At 37.9% G+C, this 19,277-nt stretch overlaps 1 protein-coding gene across 2 annotated transcripts; it reads right to left on the reverse strand.

The window, feature by feature from the left end:
* Positions 1-39: 39 nt before the first annotated feature.
* Positions 40-8,859, reverse strand: LOC131315331 (probable CoA ligase CCL12). 2 transcript variants are annotated; one of them, XM_058344489.1, is made up of 14 exons: positions 8,485-8,859; positions 7,264-7,393; positions 6,905-7,164; positions 5,948-6,149; positions 5,798-5,838; positions 4,866-4,994; positions 4,618-4,691; positions 4,310-4,530; positions 3,647-3,741; positions 3,351-3,567; positions 2,830-2,955; positions 2,211-2,309; positions 1,207-1,413; positions 40-323 (listed from the first exon to the last, which is right to left on the reverse strand). In XM_058344489.1, exons 1-14 carry the CDS (start codon positions 8,754-8,756, stop codon positions 210-212), a joined length of 2,187 nt encoding a protein of 728 aa, XP_058200472.1. In that variant the 5' UTR covers positions 8,757-8,859; the 3' UTR covers positions 40-209. The 2 variants fall into 2 exon arrangements, with proteins under 2 accessions (XP_058200472.1, XP_058200473.1); XM_058344490.1 differs by lacking the exons at positions 7,264-7,393; positions 8,485-8,859 and adding an exon at positions 7,230-7,247.
* Between the last annotated feature and the right edge of the window lie 10,418 nt (positions 8,860-19,277).

Genomic DNA, 19,277 nt, shown 5'->3' on the forward strand with positions numbered 1-19,277 from the left:
GCATTTGCACATTTATTATAAAAAATAATGAGCAAGACATACTTAAATAATATAAATTACAGTTTAAATTGCTCGAGTAATTGCCAAATGTTATATACACCAAATGACGGCAAATCTTACAAAACAATCACAATGCAGTTTGTGGTTGAACCAGTTTCATCTCAAAGAACTACAAGTTGAAAAACTCCATATCGAAAGTGGAGTTACTGTTAAAATTTACTCTGAATGTGAAGATCGCATTTTAATTGGTCTCTCAAGACTCTCCTGAGTAATTTATTGGAAGATGTTCGAGGAAACTCTGGGACGATCTTTACAAAGTTCACCTGTTCACCAGGAAAAATAAAGAAAATAAAGATACTGACTATAAATTCATGCACAATGTATTGTTCTTCCATGCATGAATCCATATACTACAAAAATTGTGGTCTTTCAAGAAATGTTGCCTCAAGCCAAATGCAAAGACGTTACCGCTTGTACATTTGCACATGGACATACCTCTAACTAAGAGAGATCTGGATTCCATTAGATCAACGAACATAAAGGGGAAGGGGTGGGGGGTGGGTGGGAAATACAAGGATGAAACGTAGGAATAAATTTTAATCTACTCAATAAGTTGGTCAACATGCAATTATGGCTTTAACAGGACTCCATATTTTTAGCCCGAAGCTTTTACATGATAGCTAAGAGATGGAGTAGCTTTCTAGTCTCCTACCTTGATGGGAAGGAGTTTTAGCCTTTTGAAAGCAATTGGTATTCTCTCTGCCTTTTAACGAGAATTAGTTTTCCATTTTTAATGGTTACTAGAAAGGTAGAAAAGAGGGTCAAGAGAGGAAAACCAGTTTTCCACCTAGGGCATACCTTCTGTAAGATCAACGGCTACGTCAATCAGTACTTAATAATCGTGTCGTCATAACCACGGGAAACCACGTAATATAGTGTCATGACAAGAAAATTAAATCACTAATAATTTCTTTTTTTAACATATTTTGGCTACCGTACTGATGTGCCACCAATGTACTGGTAGAATGTGACCCATTTGTCTAGTGAAATACATTTTACCAATGCAATAGGGACACAACACATGATCACCGAGATGTGGTGAGCATTGCTCTCAAATCAACAAAGAAATAGCCACAAAAAGGAATACTAATTCCCAAATAAAGAAGAGGAAGGAAATTATCCAGGATATTAATAAGAGGCACAAACCTTAAACAACGGATTAAGATTCATCTGAATGGCTTTTGAAAATTGCTTCTTTAGCCTGTCTGGTTCACTGTTAAATCCTTTCTTCAGTACCACAAATATAGCCAACTGTTCTGGACCACCAATTGCTGGTGCAGCAGTGACAGCAGCAGTTTCCAATACACTTTCATCAGCTCGGTCACACACGCGCTCAATTTCAATTGAGCTGGTCTGTAAATCAACGAAACTTCCTATTAGTTTTCTGGTTTCAAAAATCAGTCCAACCAAAACGATAGAAAAGGTTGAAATGATGGATGAATTCAAGCTCATCCAAAAGGCAATAAATATGCAAAGTTAGGAAAAAACTTTGCATAGTAGGATTTAAGAAAAGAGAAGGGGTGACTATTGGTTCAGTGATAGAACTCAACATACTAACTCTAGGTTTGTAGGTTCAAGTCGGAGGGCTGTCACTTTGTGAATTTAAGACCTATGATATGTGGATCTGTGATTTTGGGCAGAGTACCCGTGTCGACATGATACGGGTACGGTAGTGGTAGGGGATCCCGTGTTGGTCACAGCTGTGTCATACCAGACACAACATGCCTTGTATATTTTTTTAAACTGAGTCGTTCTGTCTTAAAACTTTTAGAGAAAAACTACAATCTGTTGGTGGAACTTGCTTCTAGTTGAAGTTTCAAATCAATATGGAAGCCATTTTAGTTGCAATGTTTTGAATGGAGAGTAGCGACGACAATAAACTAGCTAAAAACCCCAACACTACAAAAGATTCGGTCTGTAGAGTCCGTACCCAATACCTCTCTAAGACACTCATTAATGGGTACTAAGAGGATGTAATTTTCAAGAAACCAAGAAATCAATGCTTTCAACTAATTTTTTTTTAAGAAAGTATGGCCATTTGGGTCATTTAATGCCATAGCCTAACGACAAGTACCAGACACATTCACTTTTCATGTAGCAACCACACCATTGGGAAGAGATAGGAATAGGATCATAGAGGATTATAGTACCTTTATGCCACCAACATTCATAGTGTCATCAGCCCTACCCTGAACAATAAAATAGCCACCAGCAGTTCTTTTGATGATGTCTCCATGTCTCCTGAGTTTCTGTGAGTAGTAATGAAGTTAGAAAGATCAAGAATTGGCTACCAGATCACAGCATTAGTATAACTAGGAACACTGGTTATTATTCACTAATTTCAACTGAAAATTTTGAAACTGAACACATGCAAATGTTGACTTCAAAACCTATTCTAAACCATTAGTGTTTAAGTTTTAACCATGTTCCCTAGAATTCTTTTAAAGTCAACTCTATGTAATTTGAGGGCTATTCATCCTTCCATTTCCAAGAATCGTTAAAGATAATATAAATGGAAATCAACAGACCTATGTTCTCTCGCTTACAAACTGGCCCCAGTTTCATGACACTAAAAGCCCCTTCATACACTGAAAACACATGGCCTATATGTATGGGGAACGAGATTCGGTCACAAAAGTTTCCCCATGAATCATCCAATGCTCCTGGAATGGGATTTCACCATTGCAGTACATAGTGTTCATTGACATTGCCTGATAAATAGCTATGCTTATGACTCAGAGAAAGGTAGGCTCGATATCACACGCATACCATTCCTTTGTACATGGGCATTCCTTTGAAGTACACTTCCTCATGATCAGCATTAAGCAATCTATCAGTAGCCCCCATGTGTCGAGGAAATAAACCCACTTCACCAATACAAGATTGATCACGCGGCTGCCACATAAGTCACAATATCAATCAAGCAAATGCAGGAATCACCAAAGTGACAATCATTTAGATAGAACTTATCTTGATGGTTATGGTTTTATGTCGGTTATTGCTACTACCATTGCAAGCAATCACCGTCATCACAGCCATAGCAGGAAAGGGGAAAGAAATATCGTGACCATTTCACTAACAAGTAAAATATCATATTAATCCGCACCTCAACGTCAGAAGCTAGTAGCAGCATAGTGTGACCAAGTGACAAGAAATTTTTTGTCGCAATACTTAACAAGAAGCTCAAACTTAGTCCAAAAAATGCTAGACAGTTTCTACTCTCTTTTTTTTGATCGGCAAAAGAAGAAATTCTATTCATCTTTTGAAACAAATGCTAGAAAGATTCTCACATAGGGAACCCCATTTTCATCAAGGATGACAAAGCCTGTTGTCATTGATGCAGTACTAAATGCTCCAAAAGCTTGTGGTTGCTCAAGACTTCCTTGGATGTAGGATGATGCAAGCTCTGTGCCACCACAAACTTCAACAATAGGTTTGTAGTAAGCCCTTGAAGAAAGCCAAAGGTCATCATCAATGTTGGAGGCTTCTCCAGTAGAAGCAAATGACCTGCGCATAATAAAGTTTAAATCCTTTCTAGAAAAGCGATGCGTAGATGACTATTTGAAATTGAAGAGACGGTGATTACGTAATTTTTGTCCATTCTAAGCCTTCCATACAAAGTGTATTCTTCCACGTCTTGACTAAGCTTGGGACTGTGCCCAAATTAGTAACACCTGCGTCCTGAACACTTGTAACAAAGAAAAAGCTGGTATAAACAGAGCAAGTGTAAAGCACTTAAATGCAAAATGCAGTCGAATTACTCTATTTAGCATCATCTCAATTGAAAAGGGAATAGAATATATCTTCACCAAACCAGAAAAATAATAGAAGTTCAACAATGTTTTGTAGTATCCTACACTGCCTATGTACCTATTATAAGCATTGTCAAACATAGAACAAAATTTTAGATGAATGGTATAAATGAAGCTAGGGTTTGTAGAGAAGAAGACAGAAGGAAGAAAGAGGGGGAAGAATGTGATAAAGAGGTAGAAGCATTGACAAGGATCTACACACCATATGTATATATAGCATTATGCGAAGAGAATTACACGAAACAAATAAGCAAATATTACACTCAAACAATTTTGTTTTTAAACCTTGTCCCAATAGAGAGGAATGCAAAAAAATCCCAATGAACAGACAGGATCAGGAATAATTTATTCAATAAACCCAAAAGGCACATAGTGGCATAAACAATAAAACAACCATTGGTTTGAGATGAACATCAGGGAAAAGGGCATTAGGGAACCTGAACAAATTTTCCAAAACCGCGGCCGAGAGGAGATCCGTGATAAAGAGCAAGAGTTGCCCCAGTTAGAAAGCATGAGTAGAGCAAAACCGGCCCCAACATCCATCCTAGATTTGTGGGCCAGCAGAAGACATCGCCAGGTTTAACATTACCATGCGCCCACCAATCAGCAGCACCTCTTATTGGAGAAAGTTGGGTCCATGGTATAGCTTTTGGATCCCCTAGTGAAGCAGAAAACAGTATAGAATCGATGGATAAGAAAACTCCACAATTAAAATGCCAAAGAAGTGGTCAGACCAAGGATTTACCTGTGGTTCCAGATGAGAAGAGTATACTAGTAGTTGAATCTATTGGTAGATATACAGGAGAACAAGAAATAGGTCTGGGAAAAAGAGAGGAAATTCACTGTTAAAAAAACATCTCTTAGTAAATTGCATGACAAAGTAAATAAAAAACAGTGAGAAAATCAGATGTGCATTGGTAGAGGCAAAATATAAGAACCTTTAGCTGGAAAGAAACAAGAACAAATATCTAAAAACAAAGGTGCTTACATTACCTAGGGAGGTGATTAACACTGTTGACAAAATCATTCCACGATAAGTCCTGTTTCCTTAACTGAACACCCACATCTTTACCAGATGCAGGAATGACAATAGCTTTAGCTGGATCAGCATCTACTACTCGACTGCACGGAGAAAGACAAACAGCCATAATTATTCAACTAGTACATTAAGAAGCATATGTTCTGCAATCTATATCATTCTTTTGTGATTTAGGACATCAGCCAGAGATTCTATAACAAATTCTTTTAGGTGAACTCAGCACTGTGGTTGCTGTTTCACAGGTTTTAGCAGAAAATGGGCTTTTCTCAGAAGAGAAACTTTAAATTGGTCCAAAAACCTCTATTTGAGAATTTTATTTTGGGAGTTGCCAATGAAGCTATATTCAGCGAATGAATTTGGAGCTTTGAACCAAATAAAAACCAATTCAAGAGGTCCTCCTTCACTCCCCTTTACAAGACTTTGGAATTCTGATGCATAATCCCTCAACTTGGTAACCCACTATAGATTCCTGAACCAGAGGGAGTTTTGTCCAACAGGTTAAGAAGCGGCCCAAGAATCCCTTTCTGTCAATTTGTTCCCTTTGTCTCAATAACCTAACAGCTGTTGGCTCTTCATACTCATCCTTGAGCCACTGGGAAGATCTGAAAACTAAAATTGACAGTGCCTACACTATTTGCTTTAAATCTTTGAATCCATTCCAAAATTAATAGAAATTTCTCTCTTTTATGATGATCAAACGCTACTTAAAAGTAGTTAATATAAATCTCCATTCTCAAATCTCCCCACATAAGGGCATATATAAAGTAAAAACATAATTTCTCCGTCATACGGGACAAGAGAGGCCAAGGACATTTGTATGGATACCAAACGTAAATTATTGCATGCCATGCTTCCTCAAATAGTTTGTCATGAGAGAAATCCTAACCTGTATAAAGGAAATTTCTGACCCCCTCGTACTATAAAATCCTGATTTCAAAAACAAGCAAGAATTAATTCGCAAATAATCCAGGGCATAACAACCTCAAAAAAATCATTAAATTACTCAGTTGACCTCTATCAGCTATAACCGAATCACCTGCGTGAAGACAGCCTTTGACCTAGACACACGCAAGCGAGTTGCGATTTCCTTTGCAGCAAAGCTGTCAGCTATTGGTACAACAACGAATCCAGCAAGTACAATTGCCAAGTATATAATGACGGCTTTTACTGTCATGGGCATATCAATTGCAATTGCATCTCCCTTCGAGAATATTGTGTCCAGTGCGTTTGCAACTAACCTGTTTTGTATTTTTCAAAAGAAAGGGGTAAGGACAAAGCACGCTAAAAAGTGTCAAGGGAGGATAATATGTTAAAAAAATTCTTCTTGCTGCATGTTTCAGTGTCATATGTTTCCTATGTGTCTTCTTTAATGTGTCAATAATGTACTCCTATGACAACAAAAGTAGAGGAAACACATATTTTCAGCTAACGATAACCAGTGGATGGAGTTTTTCTTTTTCTTTTTCTTTTTCTTTTTCCGTTAGTGATATGCACCAATCACTTCTGAGCATTCATAGAAAGAAACTGATGGCTAATTAGCATCAAAATCATCATTTCTGTTGTTGGACCGAGTTCCACCATATCTCCTGAAACCAGTTGGCATTAGGCAGGGTTTCACCTAGTGTGCATTGCCATTCAACATTGCACCAATGGGTCTATTTTTAGAGCGGTTGCATGGAGTAGAGTCTTAACAGTCCTCTCACGAAGACGCTCCCGCAATTCAAATCTATGATATCCTAGCTTCCTAAACTCAATTGGCATCTCTCCTAAAATCAATTGGCATTAGGGAGGGCTTCACTTTACAGGATTCGGTATCACACTCACATGTCTACTTTTACCTCAGTTGTAGAGAGCGGCATTGTGTTCTCAACAATTATTGTATCTATAAACCAAAATGGTCAAACTAGCACAGACACAATCGTATAGTGCAACTCCAAGAAACAAAATAAAGATTGGTCAACAATGGAGAGAGTGGAAATAAATGAAAGCATACATTACTTGCTCTCGGAGCTCTTTCAGCGTCATCTGATTAACTTGGGAATCATCACAGCCTTCATCTCTCCATACAACGGCCAAACTGTTGTCTTCCTTCCTAGGATAGTTGGTTGACATTAAACAACACTCCGCAATATTTAAAACGGAACCAGGAAGCCATGTTCCCCCACGTTTTGATTTGTCAGAAGTATCCAGAATGCACTTTGGGGCTTCATGAAATTGAATTGAAAGCTCTTTGAGTACAAGTGACCAGTAAACCTGAAAATTATTGACACTGTTAATTTGAATGGTACTGACTAAACACATCTAAAGAAAGAGAAAACCTCGGGGTGCTCTGCAGAGAAACTAAAAATATACCTCGGGGTGCTCTACAGAGAAACTTTGAAATAGACTAAAACTTGTTATGGGATCCTTGTATGATGTTCCCAGAAGCTTTGAACCATGAGTTTCCATGAGGCGGCCCAGGTTTGTGCATTTGGCTTGATATCTGACAAGTAATTGATATTAGTTTGAAGCAGAGATCAGATACAAAGACATACCTGTTTTAGTAAGAAGCAACACACAACCCTCAAAACCCCCAAGTCCCAACACAAGACATTCAAATTGAACAAAATCCACACTGGGATGAGTTCACGGGTGAATACGCATTGTGCATACGATTTAGAAAAAGGAGAAAAGATCAAGATATGGATTGCTGAAAAAACGTACTTTATGTTCGATCAAAAAATTACTATCATTTGAAAATGACAGTAGTAATGGTCCACATAATCAGCTAGTAGTATATATGATAGTATCCGAGTTGGCCGTGGCAAAAGCACACTTGGTTTAAAAAGAACATCAAATGCATCAAGAAAGGCACATCATCAAAGACTAGAGTTTTCCCTTTTTCTATAGTTGGTTGGATAGAGTTAATATATTTTGATCAAATTTTGCATTTCCTCTACTCCATAGTGTATTGGTTAGTCTTGACAAGAATATGCACAAAAAATCATCTCCACTACAATTCCTTAACCACCTCCCATTCCCAAATGGAAGAATGGCTTCTAAGAGCACTAAGAGCAAGTCCACTGTTGTGCCAAATTCCATACCAAAATCACAATTTAGCATTAAGAATTGCAAATCCTCTCCATCCTTCTTGTGCCAAATTCAGTGCCAAAATTTGGCATTACTCGCCAAATTTACCACATCATCAAAGCCATTAGATTTGCATCAAAATAAATGAGACTGTGTTTAATCCAATAGCCTGGATTTGAAATTGTATCAAAATCGTACCAAATCGATGCAGCAGCATTCCTTTTTCCTGACTTTTTGACACTGTAACAAGCTAAAAAAAATGAGTTCAAAATGCTATCTTGGCTCGAACGGGTGGACTTCTAATATGCAAATACGCTATGGTAACTATCAGGAGTTAGCCATGTACTATAATTATTGGTGAGATACCAGTGTAGCTCATAGACTTTAGCTATGTACTCCTATATTTATAGGTGAAATAGCAGTGAAGTTTTAAACGTGGATAGAGAGTGGTAGGTGAGATGACTCGTAGAAATGGAACAAAGACAGTGTAGGAAAGAGTTGTACAGAGAAGGAAACCAATAGAGAGGAGGGCCATTGGCGGTCTCATCGGAGCCGGCGTAGACTGAGTAGTAGACGAGCTTGTGCACCGGGTGCGGGTGTGACGGTCGGAGCAACCGCCGAGCCGTGATCTCTCGCCATAACTCCCTCGGGTCCCGCCCACCACCAGTTCGACCGATAGCCTTCTTCAGGCCTTTGTCGATCGCCTTGGCCTCTTCCACATCCAACCCGGCTTTCACCAACTCTTCCACTCCCACTTGGTCAATCCCGCTCCCCATTCTCTCTCTCTCTCTCTCTCTCTCTCTCTCGTGTGTGTATCTACTTCTACTTCAACAGTTCTACTAGCGCGAGTTGGCGGTGCACGTAGAGGAAAAAGAGACCATTGTGCTTTTTCCTATGGTGGGCGCATTGATAAATCTAGAATAAAAATTACGGAAGTGAGTTTTTGTTTTTTTTGATCCGATTACGGAAGTGAGTTTGCCGCTCTGTAACTCTCATTTGTGTCTTTATTAAATAATTTATTTTATGAGAGAAATAGAGTGGTATTATAAAAAAAGAATGACAAAATTAATTTTCAAAAGTTATATAGTACTATTGAACTCACTTTTGAATTGTTTCCAAAATAAGGTTTACTTTGAAAAGTTAATTGTGAAGGTAAAAGTTGATGCGAAAAGTATAAAATGAATAGAAAAATTGATGAAAAAAGTATAAAGTAGTAGTAATGAAAGTTAACTCCTAAAACTACATGTTTTTCAAACCGGAACATTTCAAAAGGGATGGAGGAAATATAACACGTCCAAGTGTATTTATTTGCTTTTCTTACAAGTACGAGTAGTGATAGTGCTAAAATTATTTTTGTTGGTACCAAAACTTCTATGCATAAAAATTTTGTACATTACACATGTTACAAGCTTTTTTACACTAAAATTTTAGCACTAACAAAAACAGTTTTAACATTATCATTCTCCTCAAGGTAATTGTAGGACCGACTAAATATTGTGACGGGTCCTACCATCAGAGAAGTAAAAGAAGAGATAAACTTTGATTTGTCATTAAGTATAGGACAAAGCTATGGTACACATGGTATACCGTATGTCTAAATTATGACAATTTGTGATTTTCATTATGACAATTTTTGGTTTTCTAATGCATATTTTTGATACTAGTTACGACTTTTATTTTAAAATTTACCTGTTGAACAGGTCATTAGCAGGTTATCCATAGTTAAAAAATATTGTTATTATGTAACCATAATTATTTGTACCAGAAACCATAATACTTGTACCCCAACCAAATATATGTGTACAATATCACAAATTAAATAATGCTATCCACAAATGTTATAACAACACCATAAATTGACATTATCTTACCACAATGAGTCGTACCAAATTTTTTTTGACACGTATGATATTCCGTAACAAAATCAAAATATGTCGTACCAGAATCAACAATTGTTATATTCAAACAAAATACATTTGTAAAATACCACAAATTCAGTAAAATAACCAAATTTGTTATGACAACACCTAAAATTGTCATTTCTTACCACAACGTATCATATCAACAGAAAAAAATATATTTAAATACTACAAATTATATAACAAATCATAATTGTTATGACAATACCATAATTTAGCATTTTCATGCCCACAACTGTCATAGCAAGAAAATTGATTAAAATATTTCGTAACAAAACCAAAATACCATAAATTCAGTAATATAACCAAATTTGTTATAACAACATCATAAATTGACGTTTTCATACCCACAACGTGTCATATAAAAAAAATTCAATCGGAATGTTCAGTTAACGATAATTATAATTAGCAAAATACCAAACCACAAATTCAGTAATATAACCAAATTTATTATGACAATATCATAAATTGACGTTTTCATACCCAAAACGTGTCGTATGAAAAAAATTCAATCGGAATGTACAATTAACGATAGTTATAATCAACAAAATACCAAACCATAAATTCAGTAATATAACCAAATTTGTTATGACAACACCATAAATTAACGTTTTCATACCCACAACGTGTCGTATAAAAAAATTCGATCAGAATATTCAGTTAACGATAGTTATAATCAGCAAAATACCATACCATAACTATATGTCGTTAGCGAGTATATTTTTAAAATGATCGATCATAACTGTTAGAATATCAAGTCATACGATATTCAGTATTGTCACCAAAATTAGATATCGACAATTGCGTAATCGAAAAAATTTAATTTATCCAGATACAAGAATGAAGTTGATCGCTTATCATTACACCCTTAATCAGACAATTAAAATCTTTTTACTATTGAATTCGGGTGCCGATGAAAGGGCTTTCTAAACCCTATCGAGCCAAAAAATTACGTAGATTATTTAATCAACAAATATAACGAAATCAATGGTTTTGATCGTTATTATTGTGTCGCGGTTGCAAGTCAACCGTACATTCAGTTACAACTGAGAAATTGGTTTTATATCAAATATGTTGAATGCACAATTCTAAATGTTCTTTTGGTACGACACATTGTGGTAAGAAAATACTAATTTTTTGTGTTGTCATAACAATTATGGTTATGTTATATAATTTGTAGTATTTTACAAATGAGAGAGAGGGAGAGAGAGTCAAGTAAGAGAGAATAACATATTACCTGCTTAGCCATTTTTTTATTTTATTAATTGATTTAATAAATGGATGGTCCGGATTATTCACTTTTAAATTCAATGGTTAAAAATCATGGTACGTATGGTACACCCCCTAATAAGGGGTGTGTACCGTAGGACTACCCTTAAGTATATACCTTCAGCAATGAAATCCAGCGCATTAAGTTGGCACAATCACGTTCTTACTCTGGTTCATAATTTGTTTACACCAATTTGAAAAAAAATTAATTGAGGTTTTAAATTTGGTGTGATGAAATTCAAAATAATACCAAAAAAAAAAATGAAGAAAATATTGGAACAAAATTAGGCGTCTTTTCGTGGTGTTCTATAATACTATAGAAGGAGCAAATAGACCCCAACTCTCACCAAAACTGCATTCTGAGCCGTTGAATACACGGGAGGGAGCCGTTCACGTAAATTAGAGCTTGAATTTTTGAAGTAAAATTGGATGATTTGTAAAAGTCTTTATTGGTATCTGATTGAGATGATTTTTAATAAAGACCCTGAATAATATATTTTGAACAAAATAAGCGGCTCCGAATATTTTTCTGGGACCCGAGACGGGCACAAAATGGATTTGTGCGCGTTTGTCGTACTTGGGCTGCTATACCCCTAGCATTTATGTTGCAGCCCACGTAAATCGGATGGAAACAAACACAATTGTGTCCAAAATTGTATCAAGGAAGTTGTGGCGGTGGAGGGAGTTGATGCTCATTGATTCATCATCCTCTTCTTCGACGGCTGCAGCAACGGTGGAGGACGACGACCACGATGTTGAATTGATGGGGTCGGGTTTTGAGGGCCGCCATTGATGGATGGAAAGAAAGTGAAGTGGCGCGAGCGAGTAGGGTGGGGATTTCCAACCGCGATAACGGACCAAGAGCCTTTGAATGGAAAAAAAAAAAAGTTTTTCGAGTTTTAATCCAGTATGCCCAGCTTACTTTCTTCCATTTTTTTTTAACATATATGTTCTCCGATCAAATACTATTATGAATTCGATTGACTTGATATTTTCTATATCTATTTCAGATGACTATTTCTACAAAGTGGATGAATCAGATCATGAAAGTAATTCCAAAATAGGGTTGAAAATCTCAGAAAATGGAGGAGAAATCATCTTCCTAATACTTCGCATGTTTAAGATGCGAAGTCAAGCCAATCCAAATTCGCGTTTTACAAACATGTTTAAGATGCGAAGTCAAGCCAATCCAAATTCGCGTTTTACAAACATGTTTAAGATGCGAAGTCAAGCCAATCCAAATTCGCGTTTTACAAACACGATTTCGGCATACTCAAAGACGCGACGTTATACGAAACTCGCGTTTACGGGGCTATGGTTTTAATCCAGTAAGCCCAGCTTACTTTCTTCCATATTTTTTCAAGATATATGTTCTCCGATCAAATACAATTCTACATTCAATTAAATTGATATTTCACATAATTATTTTAATTGACAATTTCTAATATGTGGATGAATCAGATCATCAAAGTAAATCTAAAACAAGTTCGAAAATGGTTGAGGACTACGGGGAATCCTTCTTCTGAGAACTTTGCATGTTGGAGATGCGAGGTAAGTCAATGCCAAACTCGCCCTAGTCATCTTGGGGGCGTGTTTTTATTCTTGTTATAAGCGTCTTCCAGGAACACAACTTTGGCGTAATACACCGCATGAAGAATGAAGATGCTTGGTTCACGTTTATAGTTATCTCTCTCTCTCTCTCTCTCTCTCTCATTACATGTATACAAGTATCTATCGTTTTAGGTGCATATAGCTGCGAATGAATACTCAAATGGATCTCGTCTACCCTCGAGAATTGTGTTTCTGAGCATGAAGCTATTGATTTGATTCAGTATATCTTATTGTGGTATACTAGAAAAATAAAATTTCACAGTTATGATTAATAAGGTATTCCCACTAGACTAAATTCATGAATGCGCCACTGGCCAAGTCAGGAAGGTAATAAATGTAAAAGTAGTCTGTAAACTTAAGTAGTCAGAAGTTGTAGAAATAGTCCTACGTAATAGTAACCTATAATAATGGTTGCACTGTACTATGATGTAAGCGGAAGGCTTCATGATGTAACCGGAGGTCCCTTTTACGCCTATAAAAGGGGGACTCTCCCCGTAATGAAATCCAAGCTAGTCCGAGTAATAATATTCCAGTTACTTATAATCCTGTGTTGTGTTCTCTCTACGATCCTAACCTACTTAGTGTTTGTACCCACTTGGTGTCTGAAAACTTGGTATCAGAGCCATGTCTTCCATTCTAGCTTAAACTCTCTTCTGGGAACTTCTTTTCCAAAACTACTTCAAATCTTTTCTAAAAGAAAAACTTGAAGCGTATGCTCTGTGGTTGCCTTCACAGGATCCTCCACATCAGAAACTTCATCAACTATTTTGGTTAAAAGAATTTTGTATCAGTGGGTTAAAGTACCTTGAGACTTTTGGCTATTGAGCAGTGTGTCTCGGTTTATCTACCATAGTATACAAAATTTTATTAATCAAAGTTGGTTGAAGATCTATACGTTGAAAAAAAAAAAAAAGGAAAAAGGTTTGTTGTACTGAAGAAAAGGAGAACCCAGAATTCTACTCTTAAAAATGAATCACCTGTTTACCACCCACTCCTCTGCTTCGTTATTCTTGGTCCCTTCATGTTCCTCTACCAGTAGAAATTCCCCATCTTCTTCTTCTAATCTAGAATATTTGTATAAGTTTGAATACCTACCTGATGATAGTAAGGTTCCTCTTACTGATCTCCCTTTCCTAAACCCTTATAATGCTTTTGTCAGACTACAAACTTCTGTAAAAAAGACCGTCACCCAACTTTTCTCCACAAAACGCCCAACCTCCGTAAAAGAGTATGTTCAAGCCTCTAAATTTGATCAGTGCTTCATAGCAGCAACTGAAGCTGAACAACTTTTACCTTCGGAAATCCCGGTTGATTTGCCTCGTCTTTGGCAACAACAAGGATTTACTCATCTTCACTTTGGAGCAATCTGACTTGCTGTCACTTTCCATGGTAGAAAAGGTTTGCCTGTTACGTCCAGACTTGCTCTGGTCGATACCCGATTTTTACAGTATCAGCACGCATGCATCGCTACAGTTCAAACCACTCTAAATGCTGGAACTGTGATTTTTACCTTCTACCCCAATTTCAACATGCCATTAGCAGATCCTCATCTGCTATCCGCCTTGAAGGTTCAAGTCCAAATTGGTGGTGCCTCCCAAATCTCCTCCACATATGCTGCAACCCTTCACTACCAAATGGCCTACCATCTCCAAAACCATGCTTTTGACATGTCCTTACCATCCTCTACAGATGAAGCCCTTTTCCTCACCATAAATGCACCTCACCAAGCTTCTTGTGTCCATGTACCCCGACAAATTTCCCGTCCTGAGCTTCTCAAGCTTCTCCCAGAATCCTGGGTTACAGCTTATGAGAAAAATCAAAACAAGCCCATACCTGTCCAATCCTCAAACCCAACTTTCATCACTAAACCTGATGGTACCGTGGAAATTACTTTTCCAAAAGAAACCTCTCCCTCATCTTCAACCCATCCTGTTATTTTTCCCTCGAGAATTAACATGTTTGTGGATGATTCTAGACCTGGCCCTCCAATTAAATATTTTGAACCCAGTGGTCTTCCAGTCTTCTATTTCAAAAATCCAGAAACAGGTCATTGTTATTTTGATACCTGTGACTGTGATGATTGTCTAGAAGACAGTCTCCTAGAAGATGACGAGGATTCTGAAGAACCATGTCCCATATATCCTTCGTCATCTCCCACTCCTTGTAAATCTCCACCTCCACCTCAACCTCCATCTGATGATGGTTCGTCGAGTCAACCGAGTGGATGTTTCATGTTCACCTCATCCCCTTCCTGGACAGAAGCAGATTTTCCTCATTTGGAATTTCATAATTCCCAAGAAAGAACGACCCATCGGCATAAAATTCCAGACTCTACTACCATTCTCCCTGATGGTAGTACCAAAGCAGTGTCAGCAGCAGAAGCAGCAATAAATTGGCAGTCAGCAAATTCTCTGGCTCAGAACAAAATTCTTCAGAGAATTGCTAACTCCCAGCAAAATTTGGAGAATGCAGTTCATAAGAAGTTATCAACCTTGGAACTTCTTATCAGAGATTTGCAGCAGAAAATTCAGAATGTTCACCAGGAACTTCTCCAAATGGCCTATGCCAACCAAGCATTTTCAGCAGCCTTTTACCACAAGGATGCTGAAATGAAGCATCTCCAGAACCAACTTCATTCTCTCCAAGCTCAGCAGAATTTTCAACAAAAAAGCCCGTTTGATATGTTCACATCTTCTTCTCAACAAAGTTTGTTTGGGTATCCTCAAATGTCTCAACCCTTACCTATAAATCCTACTTCAGGATTTGGTGAGTTTAATATTTTTGGGAGCTCATCAGCTTTTCTTCCTCCACCAAAAAGACCATCTCCACCAAAACTTCCTTTCCCAAAGCCCCAGATAAAACCTGTCCAGCCTCCACAAAGTCCGTCTCCACCATCTACATCTACTCCAACTACCTCCACTCCCTCCAAACCATCTGACCCAAATTCCAAATCACCTCAGTTAATGGTTCAACCAACATCTAGCCCTACTAAAAATCCAATCTCCACTCTCCTACATACCTTAGCCACTATACCAGAAACCCCATCTCCCGAACCAACCATTGAGTTTGATTCAGATACTGAATCCACAAACTCTATGCCAATTCCTACTATTTTCGTGATGAACCCTGAAAACCCAAAAGAACATGTTGAAGATCCCATCATTGAAGAAGGTCCTGAGTTTGATACACCCCCTGAAATTCCTACCTTTGATTCCTTCTCACATTCCAATATGCATACCCAAGGTTTCTCTTTTGACACCATTCCCCCATCAAAATGGTTGGATAAACTTTATGAGATTCATGCTTGGTGCACAGCTGCTATGCTCTCTCCTAATGCTACACTCAGTGATGTCATTACTAAGTGTACGGCGAAATTCCTCGGCCGTCTCCGTCAATGGTACTTAGCTCTGGGTGAGTACCGACAGCTGCAGCTCAAACAATTGCCAACCCTTGATCAATTCATCTCAGTCCTGCATACTGAGTTTCTTGGTGACCACAACAACACAAAAGAGTTTGTTCGAGAAGAATATCTTAGCATGAAGTGCTGTTTATTCAAAAGGAAAGATCTCGAGACTCACTATGATCGTATGTCTCAGAGATTTTATCTTCTCAACGGCATGGATGATGTCAATCTCAAGCAAGCCTTTCTCAATTCCCTTCCAGAACCATTGGGAAATGAGACAACAAGATTACTTCAGACAAAAGGATTGACGCTGAATGCAACATCTCTTGGTGGTATTTACCAGCACTCTTTGATTGCCTTGGAAAAATTGTGCAATCACCAGAAATTCCTCAGAACTCTTGAAGAACAGGGAAAACTTCTTGGTAAAGCATGTGATCGTCCTGACCTATCTATAAAATGCAAAGACAAGAAGTGCACTTGCCGTCCTTCATACCGGAAGTCTAAACACTTTCAGAAATGGAAGTTTCAATCTCCTAGCAAGTTTTCAAAGTTTCCAAAATCTGGCAAGTTCCCACGCCGGAGAAAATGGAAATTTTTCAAGAAGAAAAAGTTCAGAGGGCAGCGAAAGTCTGATCGCTGCTACATATGCGGAAAGAAGGGGCACTATGCAAAACAGTGTCCAAATAAGGCAGCAAGAGACAAAATGGTGAACTCTTTGGCTCTCGTTGATGATGACTTTGAAGATGCTGATATCGAATCTCTGTTTTCCATCGACGATGAAGCAACAGATGAAGCAGTTCTTGCATTCACTTTTGATGACTCAGACGATTCAGCAGAATAAGATGACTCTTCTAATGATCCTGACTCATTCCCTTATGAAGTCCAAACAATTGGGTTCCCCAACATCATGCTGGCTCAACCTTTAGCCAAGGTCAAAATCTTGCTTGGAAAATATGAGAAACCTATACCAGTCATCGCTTTCTTTGATACTGGTGCAGCAGCCTCCATTCTCAACCCAGCAATTCTCCCCAGGTCTTACTGGCAGTCTTGTTTCAGACCCTTTACAGCAGCCAATGGAGAAACATTTGTTATCACTCTGATAAGTAAGCCTGTTTCCATTCAACTTTTTCCTGGATACACCATAAAACATCAAGTCTATGGTTCTGACCTCCCAGGGAAAGATTTATTGTTAGGCTTTGATATTCTCCAAAATCTCAGCAAAGTTTCCTGGCTCAAAAAAGGCTTGAAATACAAAAACTACTTGTTACCCTGGACCACCCAACCAAATCTCTTTTCCATAGAAACTTTCTCCACCATTAAAGAAGCCATAATCCAAACTTTCTGTGTTGAATCCCATTCCCAGTTCCTCACCAAATGCTCTAACCCACTTTGGAAAAATCCAGATTTCTTCATTTCTCTTCCCTTTAAGAAAAATGAAGACATCAACCCCACCAAAGCTACCCATCATGGAATGAACCCAGAACACTACCAGCTTGCTCTTCAAGAACTTCAGCAACTTCAATCAGAAGGTTTAATTGAGCCCACAACCTCTCAATGGGCATGTAAAGCATTTTATGTCAACAAAAGAACAGAGCAGATAAGAGGAAAGCTTCGCCTGGTTATCAACTACCAGCCTCTTAATCATTTTTTGCAAGATAACAAATTCCCTCTTCCTCGGAGAAGTGTTCTTTTTGCAAACTTGTCTAAAGCTCAAATTTTCTCAAAGTTTGACCTAAAAGCAGGTTTTTGGCAGCTGGGTATCCATCCAGATGATCGTCCCAAAACTGGTTTCTGCATTCCAGATCACCACTTCCAGTGGTCAGTCATGCCTTTTGGATTGAAGACAGCTCCATCCTTGTTTCAAAAGGCCATGATTCGGGTATTCGCTCCAATTCTATCCTCAGCCCTTGTCTATATAGATGATATCCTACTTTTTTCCCTAGCTATTGAGTCTCATGTTGTCCTACTACAAATTTTTCATTCCCTAGTCCAAACCCATGGCATCATGCTTTCAGAGAAAAAGATGTTTCTTGCTCAACCAGAAATTGATTTTTTAGGGATGCATATCTCTAAAGGTCAATATACCCTCCAGCCTCATATAGCCTCCCAACTTGACCATTTTTCAGATGAAAATTTCACAGTCAAACAAGTTCAACAGTTCCTTGGAATTGTTAACTATATGGCTGATTTTATTCCCAACCTGGCCCAATACCGAACTCCTCTCTCAGCTCTACTAAAGAAAACCCCTCCTCCTTGGTCAGCCCTTTGTACCAAAGCTGTAAAAGACCTCAAAGCCCTAACCAAAACTCTTCCTCCATTAGCCATACCTTCAGATGGAAAGAGAGTCCTTCAAACAGATGCCTTTGAATTTCATCTAATCGGTCATCATTTCCTAATTGAGACTGATATGATGAGTTTCCCCAGCATGCTCAAGTTCAAACAAAAGCACCTTCCAAAGGCACAGTTACTCAGATGGGCAAATTGGTTTTCCAATTGGAGTTTTGATGCTGTTCACATAAAAGGAAAAACAAATGTCCTCCCTGATTTTTTATCAAGGCTCAAAAAAGAAATCAACCAGTTTTCCAAAACAAAACCACATCCCTTTGTTCCTGGTTGTTTTCCCATGATTTCCTGTTTCCATCCGATCAATTTTCCTGTCCACCTTCAGTGTCATCTTTTAGAGTTAACCCTTCTTTCTAGATGTGTCCAAATGTGTCAAAACCTTCAACATCTCTGTATTTTCAAGTATGGTCTTGATGAAGGTCCCATAAAAGGTCTACCCTTCCATCCTGTCTATCCTTTTCTCACTCAGTTTGAAGTTTCTTACCATAATACCTTTTATTTTAAAAAAGAAGCCTTTCTCCTCTTATGGTATTTAGTCGATGTGTATACTATAAGTGTCTGTTTTAATAAATCAGCAGTCTTGGTTTATTTGGCTCATGCGGCGTTCAATCAAGTCCAACGCCCAGAAGATTTCTTTTTAAAATTTCTTTTGCTTTTTGGAAGCATACCCTACTGGCAGCAAAAGATCAGACAAGTTCCCACAGGTCCAGATGAAGATCTCCAATTTGCTTTTTGGACAACTCGCAACAACA

The sequence above is a fragment of the Rhododendron vialii genome, chromosome 13a (assembly GCF_030253575.1).
Source record: "Rhododendron vialii isolate Sample 1 chromosome 13a, ASM3025357v1".
NCBI lineage: Eukaryota > Viridiplantae > Streptophyta > Magnoliopsida > Ericales > Ericaceae > Rhododendron > Rhododendron vialii.

What these genes read in the sequence shown, in the direction of transcription:
- LOC131315331 (XM_058344489.1), bottom strand. Translation starts at nt 8,756, where the DNA reads ATGGGGAGCGGGATTGACCAAGTGGGAGTGGAAGAGTTGGTGAAAGCC. An exon ending in TCTCTGTAGAGCACCCCGAG is followed by an intron (nt 7,165 to 7,263) that starts GTATATTTTTAG and finishes AATAATTTTCAG; the next exon opens with GTTTACTGGTCACTTGTACT. An exon ending in ATCTTAATCCGTTGTTTAAG is followed by an intron (nt 324 to 1,206) that starts GTTTGTGCCTCT and finishes CCTGGTGAACAG; the next exon opens with GTGAACTTTGTAAAGATCGT.